At 45.7% G+C, this 10043-nt stretch overlaps 1 protein-coding gene across 1 annotated transcript in view; it reads left to right on the top strand.

Moving 5' to 3' along the window:
• SORCS1 (sortilin related VPS10 domain containing receptor 1) overlaps positions 1 to 9063 on the top strand; it is a gene marked incomplete at its 5' end in the record, with an annotated part of 483392 nt that extends 474329 nt beyond the window's left edge. Inside the window, 3 exon segments of the mRNA XM_006779616.2 lie at positions 3731 to 3836; positions 3960 to 4120; positions 5839 to 9063. Of these exon segments, the coding sequence (XP_006779679.1) occupies positions 3731 to 3836; positions 3960 to 4120; positions 5839 to 5903 (332 nt within the window).
• Positions 9064 to 10043: the final 980 nt, after the last annotated feature.

Genomic DNA, 10043 nt, shown 5'->3' with positions numbered 1-10043 from the left:
CCGCACACTGCCACTGCATGGTTCCCCCTGACTCCTCGCCTCCTCACCTCCACTGCTGGTCACCCTTCATGTTCTGCGCCACCCCCTGGTATCAGCGCACATCCTAACAAGCGATCAAACTTCCAGTTAAACTCCTGAGGAGACACTTCGCATATTAGCCTTTTATATATATAGATATTGGGTGGGCCTGGCCGATGTGGCTCAGTGGTTGACCTTTGACCTATGAACCAGGAGGTCACGGTTCGATTCCTGGTCAGGGTACATGCCTGGTGGCATTTAAATATATAAAATAAATATTAAAATACAAATCTTTGTTTTACTACCAAATATCAAAAATTGCAAATATCAAAAAATTTCTATATGTGACACAGCACCAGAGTTAAGTTAGGTTTTTCAAAATGCTGACACGCCGAGCTCAAAAGGTTCGCCATCACTGCGACTATGCTAAGACTTCAAAGATATTATCTTACTTTATTCTCACAACTTTCTAAAATAAACGTGTTTTATCTCCATTATGTAGATGAGGAAACTTAGATTCAGTTTAAGCCACTTAGCCATAAGTGGAAGAGAATCTGACTCCACAAAAGGGACCATATCTATCAATTAATTCACCCTAAATGTGGAATTTTGACTTTGCTCTCACACATGCAATCTCTGACCATTTATTTAGCTCTCGCTATATACCAAGACTATTGTTATTACTGTAAGCATGGCTATTATTATAATCAATCCAGGTGTTCAGGCACAGAAGGTGAAACTTCGGTGCATTTCTGAGGTCCTCGTGGGATTTTGGAACTGTGTTTGCCAGCGCCCACACTGAGAAACGTCCGGTGACTTGCAGTGCTGTCCTGTCCTTGTTGCTCTGTGCATGAATAATGGCAGATAAACTGCTCAGCACTCTCCCCTCTGCTTCCACCTTGTTTATGCTGCAATTGGAGAGGGATTAAGTTTTGCTAATTCCACACAACAAGCTAAAGCCCATTTATCACAATTTTCCATTCCTCAGCAAAACATACAAACGCACCTAAGTGTTGGGCAAACAAAGACATGCAGCTGCTGTTGTATGGAGCAATAATGGCCTGTTTATATGCAGGCGCAGCTCAGCAAGAAGAATACAGAGGGCAATGGTATCGGTCTCCCTCCCGCCTCTGCCTGCTGCGTCTACTCGCCCGATGGCCTGCCTCTGTGAAGTGCGGAACAGGAGGGAGAGGGAGAGGAGTGGATTTTAGAACAGGGGACACAGAAGCTCATTTCCCAAAATAATGTGCTAATTACTAAACAGTATTAATGCCGCTTGCTTAGGAATGTGGATTTGAGTGGGAGTGGTTTAGAATTGGAAGAGTTAAGCTAGAGATGGGGGAAGGGAAGGAGAATAGAGTCCCTGTGTGTGTATCTCTCTCTCTCTCTCTCTCTCTCTCTCTCTCTCTCTCTCTCTCTCTCTCTCTCTGTGTGTGTGTGTGTGTTGGCTTTCTGCCTTAGAGAGGCTAGCCAAAGTAATTTCTTCTCTTCAGCTTTTCATTTATTTCAAATGCCAAACCCTTAAAGCAGCCTTAAGATTCTTCCTAGTTATAGCACAGCACTGATATCCTGCTTATTCTAAAAGAGCTGTCAGCTAGGAATTAGAAGTTTAGCAAATAACCTGCCTCTAACCATCCTAACCATCTTCGTCCTCTCTGGGTCTCCATTTGTTCCCAAAGTAAAGGCTTGCATTAGAAGATTGCCTTTAAAATATCTTCCTATTCTTATTTCCTTAATCGTGATAATGTGGAGAGAGCAAGAGACCTTATCTTCTAGAGTTGTATATGAATTTGTAAGGTAGCTGAGATTTGCTTCAAAATAATCCAGTAGTTGGGGGTTGTGGGGAGTTGGATGAAGGTAGAAAGGAAATGATAATACTGTTGATTTATGGTCATGGAAACAGGTGGTGGATTCATGAGACTTCATTTCTCTAGGCACAGATAATATGCATGTATACACATATATACAGATATGTGTGTATACATGTCATCCAAGTTTCGACTTGTATGATCTTAAAACTTAATATTTTAACTTGTGCCATTTGTTTATTTACTTCTTGTGCTATTGTTCTTGCCTTAATTCTCTGTCTGAAAACTATCTTTTAAAATTTATTCTATCCCTCACTGAAATGCAAGCCCAGGGTTGAGTATATATGAAGTGGTGGGGAGGGGCGTCCCTTAGCCCGGCCTGTGCCCTCTTTCAGTCTGGGAGCCCTTGGGGGATGTTCAACTGATGGCTAAACTGGCAGGCAGTCGGACATCCTTAGCACTGCCCTGGAGGCAGGAGAGGCTCCTACCACCACTGCTGCGCTCACCAGCTGTGAGCCCAGCTCAGGGCTTCTGGCTGAGCAGCACTCCCCCTGTGGGAGCACACTGACCACCAGGGGGCAGCTCCTGCGTTAAGCATCTGCCCCCTCGTGGTCAGTGCATGTCATAGAGACTGGTTGTTCCACCATTCAGTCTATTTGCCTATTAGCCTTTTACTATACAGAATAACCAGACAGCCTAGAGCAGCCTCGAGCCTTGTCAGAGATCATCTGTATTACAGTCACCTGGTCTTGGACTTTAGTGACCAAAACTTTGCCCTTTTGGCCCTCAATGGAGAAAAGCCAGAGAGAGTGGTGCTTAAAGGTCACCCCCATTTCTGAGTATCAGGCTTTGCTTCAATTGATGGACATTAAAAGGTCAGCACTCAGGCTTCTAAGGGGCACATGTTGCTTGTCTTTTATGCTTGAGCTATGCTATTTTTGCAAAATGTCAGTTTTCAAGAGGGAGAAATTTAATTGGAAACAAAGTTTTAAAGTACAACAGGTTTGACCCTGAGATGGAAGAGATTTGGGAGCAGAGAGAGATGTTCCCTGGACCTGCAATCTAAGGGCAAGCTCCTGGAGGGAGAATCTTCTATGGCAGCAAAGGCATCTGCTTAGTCCGAGAGGTGAATTCCACTCACCTAGAAGGCCGCTGCTCCCCAGCACAAGCTGTCAGGGCTTCCAGAGGTTGTAGAAACCACACCCATTGCACACCCCTACGCCAGCCCTTGAGATATATTCACTAAGCTACCAGTTTTCTGTGTGTAGAAAACATTAGCGTGTTCTGTGACTACTTTTCAGTTCTTCCTTTCACATGACAATGACTGGGATAGCAGTGGATAATTCATATACATATTCCCTTGGTAGATTTTCTGATTATCTGCATTGCTAAGAAGGAAATGCTTACATTCAGTTTATAGGAAAATTGGCTAAGTATATTATTACAAATATTGATTAGAACAAAATAGCGGCAGCAGTAGTGATAAAAGCTAATATTTATAGAAGATTCATATGTGCCCAGCACTGTTATCAGTGCTTTGCATGCATTAACTCATTAGATCCTGACCAAAGCCCCATGAGATATGCACTGCTGTTCTCATCTCAGCCCATGAGGCACATTCAGTTGAAATGACTTGCCCGGGATCCCACACCTTGCTTGTGGTGGAGCTGGCCTTGAATCCAAGTAATCTGGCTTCACTGTCCCTCTGGGGCAGGCCGGCTGGAGCATTGTGAAGGCCGGGGCAGGCTCTGACACACCCACATGTCAGCTGTATGACGTGCATCTTGTATGCAGGTGCCACAAGGTTTTCTGGGACTCCCCCTGCCTCTAGGTGAGCTCCGTGAGCCTCCCACAGCGTCCCGCCTGCCCACATCCCTGCTCATGCCCTGCCTTGCTTCCCCCAGCCCCACTGATCGACCTCACCCCGACCCACAGTGGATCTGCCATGCTGATGCTGCTCTCCGTGGTGTTCGTGGGGCTGGCCGTGTTCGTCATCTACAAGTTTAAAAGGTACGTGTGCCTCTGTCCTTGGCTCCCCGCCCCCTTCCTTCTCCGCGACAGGTTCAGAAGCACATGTGGCACGTGATGTCCATCTCCCGCGCATGGCAGTGATGGTTTCTGTTAATGTTTTAGGAAGATCCCCGGGATTAATGTTTATGCCCAGATGCAAAATGAGAAAGAACGGGAGATGGTCAGTCGAGTCAGTCCCACTGAAAGCAGGCCCCATATCTCTCAGACTGAACTGAGGAGGCCTGGCCCGCTGATAGATGAGAAGGTGGAATCCCAGCTCATAGGTAAATGATTCCCAGTAGCTGTCAGCCCTTCAGCCTGAGTAGTCAGCGGCTGACTCTCTCTCTAACTCCTTTCTGGCTTGACATAACCACTGTTTTCTACACTAACATCCCTCAGAGAAGCAGCTAAGAGACCTCCTTCCTTGCTTCCTCCCCTTAGAGCGAAAAAGCCTCCCTGCTCCTGTCTAGTTGTCCCCCTCCCCCCTCGTGGCTTTGTTCCTCTCTTTGCAAAACCCCTTGCTAAAACGTTGGCCTATAAGCTTTCTTGGGCAAAGAGCAAAACATTGGTTCTTACAAGACTCGGGAAGGGCTGGCCCCAGGGCTGGCCCTGGTGGCCTGGAGGGCCGGGCAGGGTGTGAGGGACGGGGCACCTGACGACCAGAACAAGATATGGCAGCCTCACCTTGAGACCGCTTTAAGGAGGGCATCCTGCCCTAGAGGAGTGACAGCCCGATCACCCTGGGATTTTTTAAAAAATCTAGCAGTCATCTAAAAATCGTCCCCCAGAAAAGACAGAACCTGAGAATTTTAAGGACAAGAGGCACCAAGTTTGTAGAACAGCCCAGGAGTGGGCTTTCCTGAGAGAGCTACTGGAGGGTTAGATGGGCAGCTCTCTTTCTCCTTTTTTCCTGCCCCCTACCAGAAGTGTTAAAGTGGACTTTGTCATATACCCATAGAGTCTGTGATGTAAGCATGCCAATCCAAACAGCTAGGAATAGAGTCTCCAGGGTGACGTGCGAGACCCTCTTATTTATGGCAGAGAAAATTTCCCGAGAAGTTAGACAAATGCGCGAGGCCACCATTGTGACCCTTTTCTCTTCTTGTTTCCTCCTGTCTGTTGGCAACAGGAGTTGAAGCCGTAACTGTTCCCACCTAGACCCTGCAATGCTGACTCCGACGGATAAATTACTATGTAACCATTCATGCTTCACTCTAATGTGATGATGCCAAGCCACCTAGCAGGCCCTGATAAGATTGTCACTTGGGGGAAAAACGAGTACCTAAATGAAAACATCGCCCTGTCTTTAAACCGATAGCGGACAGCCCCGTGGCTGTGTTAAGGGGAAATTTAAATGCAATGACTGGCTGGTGCTGGAGGTAATAACCACTGCAGCCACGGAGGGTGTCCGGTTTTCACAGCGCGCTCTCTTTTATCTGGGGAGACAGGGCGATAAATGCGTAATTGCTTTGGGTTGGAAAGAAAAAGGCTTTTCTGTCTGCAAGCCCAGAGAGGCGTTCACCCTGTGTGTTCACTGCTGGAGCTTCCAGGTTGCCTCTCGGTGGGTCGTTTGGTTTTCAATCCCATTTCCACGGGGTCCGAAGCACAGCTGCTGTTTCCCTTTATCCCAGTAGCTCTCCCTCCCTCGCCAGGACATTGCAAAGTCTCTGACACCTTTCTGTTTCCAGTGTCATTAAGTGAGTAAGTGTTACACGTTTTCTCTTAGGAGAGTAGCTTTACCCTCCCCTCCCTCCCCTTCTGCTCAACCTGGTGACTCATCTCTCCGATTGCAAAGAGCAAGACAAGCCACTCCACCTTCAACGCCAAAGCGGGGATCTGCTGGGGCACACTTTGCAATTTAAGGACAACCCCAGAGGCTCCAGGCGACCTGCTTGCCACCCATCAGGAAAGAATTTCGCTCTTGTCAAGCGCATCACCCTTCATGACCACTAACTCTGTGTTTTCTTTCTTTCCTCTGTTGTTCTGTTTCCTATTTTGCCAGGAAGTATTTCCATAGTTGCTGAGAATCAAAGCACAAACGAAATCCCTACCTATGTAAATGTTTGAATGGAGGACGCCAGTAAAAACAAACAAAACCAAACAAACCAAACAAATAAAGTAAAAACGATCAAAATCCAAACAAACAAACACTCACTGCATCGGGACTTTTTAATTCTCCAGACACAGACGACAAGGGTTGTTAGCTTTAAGCCTGTGCATGTGGACGGTACCTTGAGAACACGCTTGGAGGGGCAGTGGACAGGTGCTCTTTTCATGGAAAAACACTCCCCTCCCCCTCTCTTCTTCTCTCTTTTTCTGATCCGTCGTGTTTGTAGAAAATTCCTAACATATACAGGCCAAGGAAATCTGCATGCATTTTTGGAACTCTTCTTGGCTCTAGATTTCACAGCTATTTCAGCTCTACCGGCTGATGGGTGGGTTAGCCACCCCAGCCCCTTTTCACAAGACACCAGGACATGCACAGAAGTTCGAAACCCTGAGCTATTTCTCTGTTCCATCTTCCTTATTGCCATGTCCACTTCCAAGTTATCTGTGTTGGCCAGCAGTGGCCACAGGCTGCTTTCTGCATCCTGTGTGGCCATGGGGATGAAGCTCTGAGTTGAAGTTCCCTGTATGCAGGCAGAGTAGGGAAGGACAGCAGGCAAGGGCAAGCATGTCAGAAGTGGACCTGTGTTTCCTGTTCAGCCTTTCCGGTCATGACTGCTTCTCTTACAGCTTTCTTTACTCCTCCTCCAATTTGTATGGAAAATAGAATCTTAGTTACCCATGGACCTGCCTTCTCATTTGTATGCTGTCCCTGTGGTCATGATCCGTAGATGTCTTTGTATCTCTCCCTTCCAGGCCCCAAGTTACCCTTCACCTGTTCCCACCTTTTCTTCCCAAACATGTTGCTAGATTCTGGACCTTAACCCTGACATTCCCTAAATACTGGCCTAGCCTCTGCCACCCCTACCTCCACCGCCCACAAGTTCCTTGTCACTGTCAATTTTGGACACTCCCAAGCATGCCAGCTTCCGTACTCACTGACCAACTGCATCCTGCCTTGCAGGGTTCAGCTTCATGCACCCTCTGTCTCCTCCTCTTCCAAATACCCTTGTCCTCTCCCACCTGGACACATACCATGTGTGTGAAAGAGTTGGTATGTCAGCAAAGTAGTTCAAATCTGGCCACGTGCATTGGCAAAGAAAGCATTCCAATGAATGGTGGTATCCTCACACCCTCACAAAACTCTCGTGCAGGCAGGTTTTAGAAGATTCTTGTGAGAAATGTTTTGAACATGTTACTGTATGGCAGGGCAATTTCCTTCTGTGATGGTTGCTGTACCAGTATTTCTTGTCTCCCAGTAGAGTAAAAATGTTTGTAAAATAAAACCGTTTTCAGCAGAAGAAGCAGGTTAATGGGTTCAATGTTCAAGGTCCGAAAATATATAGAGGTCTTGTCTTACATAAGGATGATATTTTGATTGTATAGGATGAGCCCAGCCATTTCACTTGCGTGCTCCCAGATCTCTGAGTATCATAGGATTGGCAAAGGCAACATTAATAGCATAAAGGGGAGGGGTTAGCCTGCTAACTAAAGCGATTGGCTCAAAGCATGAAGAAATTCCAGTTTTCCCCGGGCAATCAGGAGAGAAGGCCCCGAGAAAGAAGGAAACGAGAGTATGTCCAACAGAAGCCCTTGGAATATTCTGGATTGGGCAAAGCCCACTCTAAAATTCAGGAGAAAACAGTTTTGAAAAAACTACTCAGAGCGCAGCCTCCTTCTTGGTCAACAACAGGGTATAACAGGGCTCTGGGCGTCCTATTCAGTAGCCCAGGCAGAGGAAGACTAGCAAAGCTGACGTTAGAAGGTAATCAAGCAGAAATTTTTATGGTTGAAGATGCCCTCTATGCATTTGGGAAATGGATTGTGCCTGAGGCGGCCATCTAGAAATCAATTGCTCCCTGACCTGCCAGGCTTCCTATCCCATAGGAAACATCCTCATTGATCCTCTTCAGTTGGACCCTCCCAAATTTAATCTGGAAGACCAAGTGTTTGGGAAACAAAAGAGGCCCAGGGAGTCCTCAGAGTTGCAGTTCTGTTCATTTTAATTGGAAAATGATGAAAAAGGGACCAACACTCAAACTAGCACAGTGCCTTGCCTAGAGTATCTATAAAGATGGTTATTTGTTGAAGGAATAAATGAATGATGACATGAGAAGACATAGGGAAGAATGGGCTTGTAAGTCCTAATGAAGAGCAGAGGTGGACATGAGATGCTTGGCATTCTGGGAAGTGACCAGAGATGGCCAGCTCTAGGTGCAGCATCTCCCAGGTCCTCATGTGCCTCTCCTACCTGTAGGAGATTCAAGAGGCAAGGTACTGCTCAGTAGGAATCTCATTGTTCTTAAGATCTAGCTCCGTGTTTCTCAAAGTGTGGTACTGGGCCAGCAGTATCAGCATCACCTTGGACTTGTTAGAATGACAGTTTGGGGTCCCCACCCCATCTCTACTGAATCAGAAACTCCAGGGATGGAGCTAATCAATCTGTGTTTACAAGCCCCTCAGGCAATTGGGAAATACACTGAAGTTTGAGAACCACTGTTCTAGGCCATTCCAGCTCAGTCCCCGAAGAGAACTTAGTAATAACAGTCTATAGTTGGGAGGGACCCAAGTGCCTACCTACTCGCTAACAGCAGGTGCAAACACAAGGCAGAGTGTGGTGGGCTTGAGGCCAGAAGAGTGGGTGGGGAAAGATAGATGTAGAGGGTAAGATTCAGGGCAAGATAAAAATCTGACATCGCAGTGTTTTCCAAATCTCAGAAGGCAAGCTGTGCATGCTCTACCCTGAACTACCCAGCCCACATTTTCTCCCTTGCCTTATTCCTAATCGGGCTCCCTGTCCAAAATGCAAAGGTTTGCTTTGCTTTTTTTTCTTCAGAAGTTCAAAACAGCAACTTTGAGAGCAATGGGGTGCTTGGCAGCTGTTCTGTGTTTTTCCAGGATTCCAACTGAGCATTGAAATCCCTCATTTGCCAACTTATTTTTATAGGAAGCCAATTTAAAAAAAAAAGAAATAAAGTTTTCTTATAGTATTGGAACTACTTCTAATTTTCAAATGACTTTTTTGATGTATTTTTTTGTTAAATACTATGTAGTGTAATGTATAATTGCTCTTGTTTATTGCTTTTACAATCATATTTATTAAACAGATAATGTCTCTAAAGTCTTGGTTTCAGGGTGGTTATTTATCCCAAACCTGAATATTCAGTCTTGATATAGAAGTGATCTACCTCCTTGTTTCTCAAAGTGTGGTCCTGGACCAGACCTGGAGGATTTTGTAAAGGCTAATTTTATGAGATTATAATAAAGGTCACAGGCTGGAAGGGTGATTGATTTTTCTATTGTTTTGTTTTTTGCTAACAAAGTAGAATATATTCTACCGCCTGAATTCTGTCTACATTTCGGTTGACCATATAATGTTTCCTGCTTTATTCTATTTAAAAATCACTCCAAACTGGTTACTTTGAAATACTGAACATGCTCTTTTGAAGTGATTATTATGGAACAAACCCATTCAAATTTGTTCATAAGCTTGGAGTTACTGAAGGACCCAACCTGCTTGAAATGAACTTGGAGAATGGTACAGGCTCCCGTGGTAGTGTGAAATTGCCTTTGAACCTGGAATCAAGAAAGTGGCGTTCTCTTTCTGGCTGTGCCAGCTGTGTGACTTTGAGCAAGGCTCTTCAACATTCAAAAACTTTAGTGTCCTCATGCATCTCATTTGAAGGACCAAGACACCCAGCTTTGATATTCGGAGTGGGCGAGTCATTCCTGAGAGTCTCAAATAGCTGATTTAAACTTGGTGGATTGGCCTCATGGCTTGCCTAACACATCTCTTCTGGGCAATGGTTTGCCTCTATATTTGATTGAAATATGTGTGTAGGCACATAAACATCCTCCTTAGCCTGCCCAAAGAGTCATGAGGCTCAGCATGCAGGATTCCTGTTGTTGTCAGGTGGCCTTTAACCTTTCCTTCCCAGAGGTCAAATCTGCTTTCTGAACCTTCCCTTTTTTTTTGTCTCCTGTGTCCCTGAGGGTCCAGGCAGTCAAGCAAAATCCTTACTAGAGATTTCAAACAGAGGGGATTTGATACAGGGAGTTTTTTGCTTGAGTAACTGAATAGCCAAGATGCCCAAAGGGGGA

The sequence above is a fragment of the Myotis davidii genome, unplaced genomic scaffold (assembly GCF_000327345.1).
Source record: "Myotis davidii unplaced genomic scaffold, ASM32734v1 scaffold107, whole genome shotgun sequence".
In the NCBI taxonomy this organism is placed as follows: domain Eukaryota; kingdom Metazoa; phylum Chordata; class Mammalia; order Chiroptera; family Vespertilionidae; genus Myotis; species Myotis davidii.
This window is presented reverse-complemented; position numbering and strand designations above follow the sequence as displayed.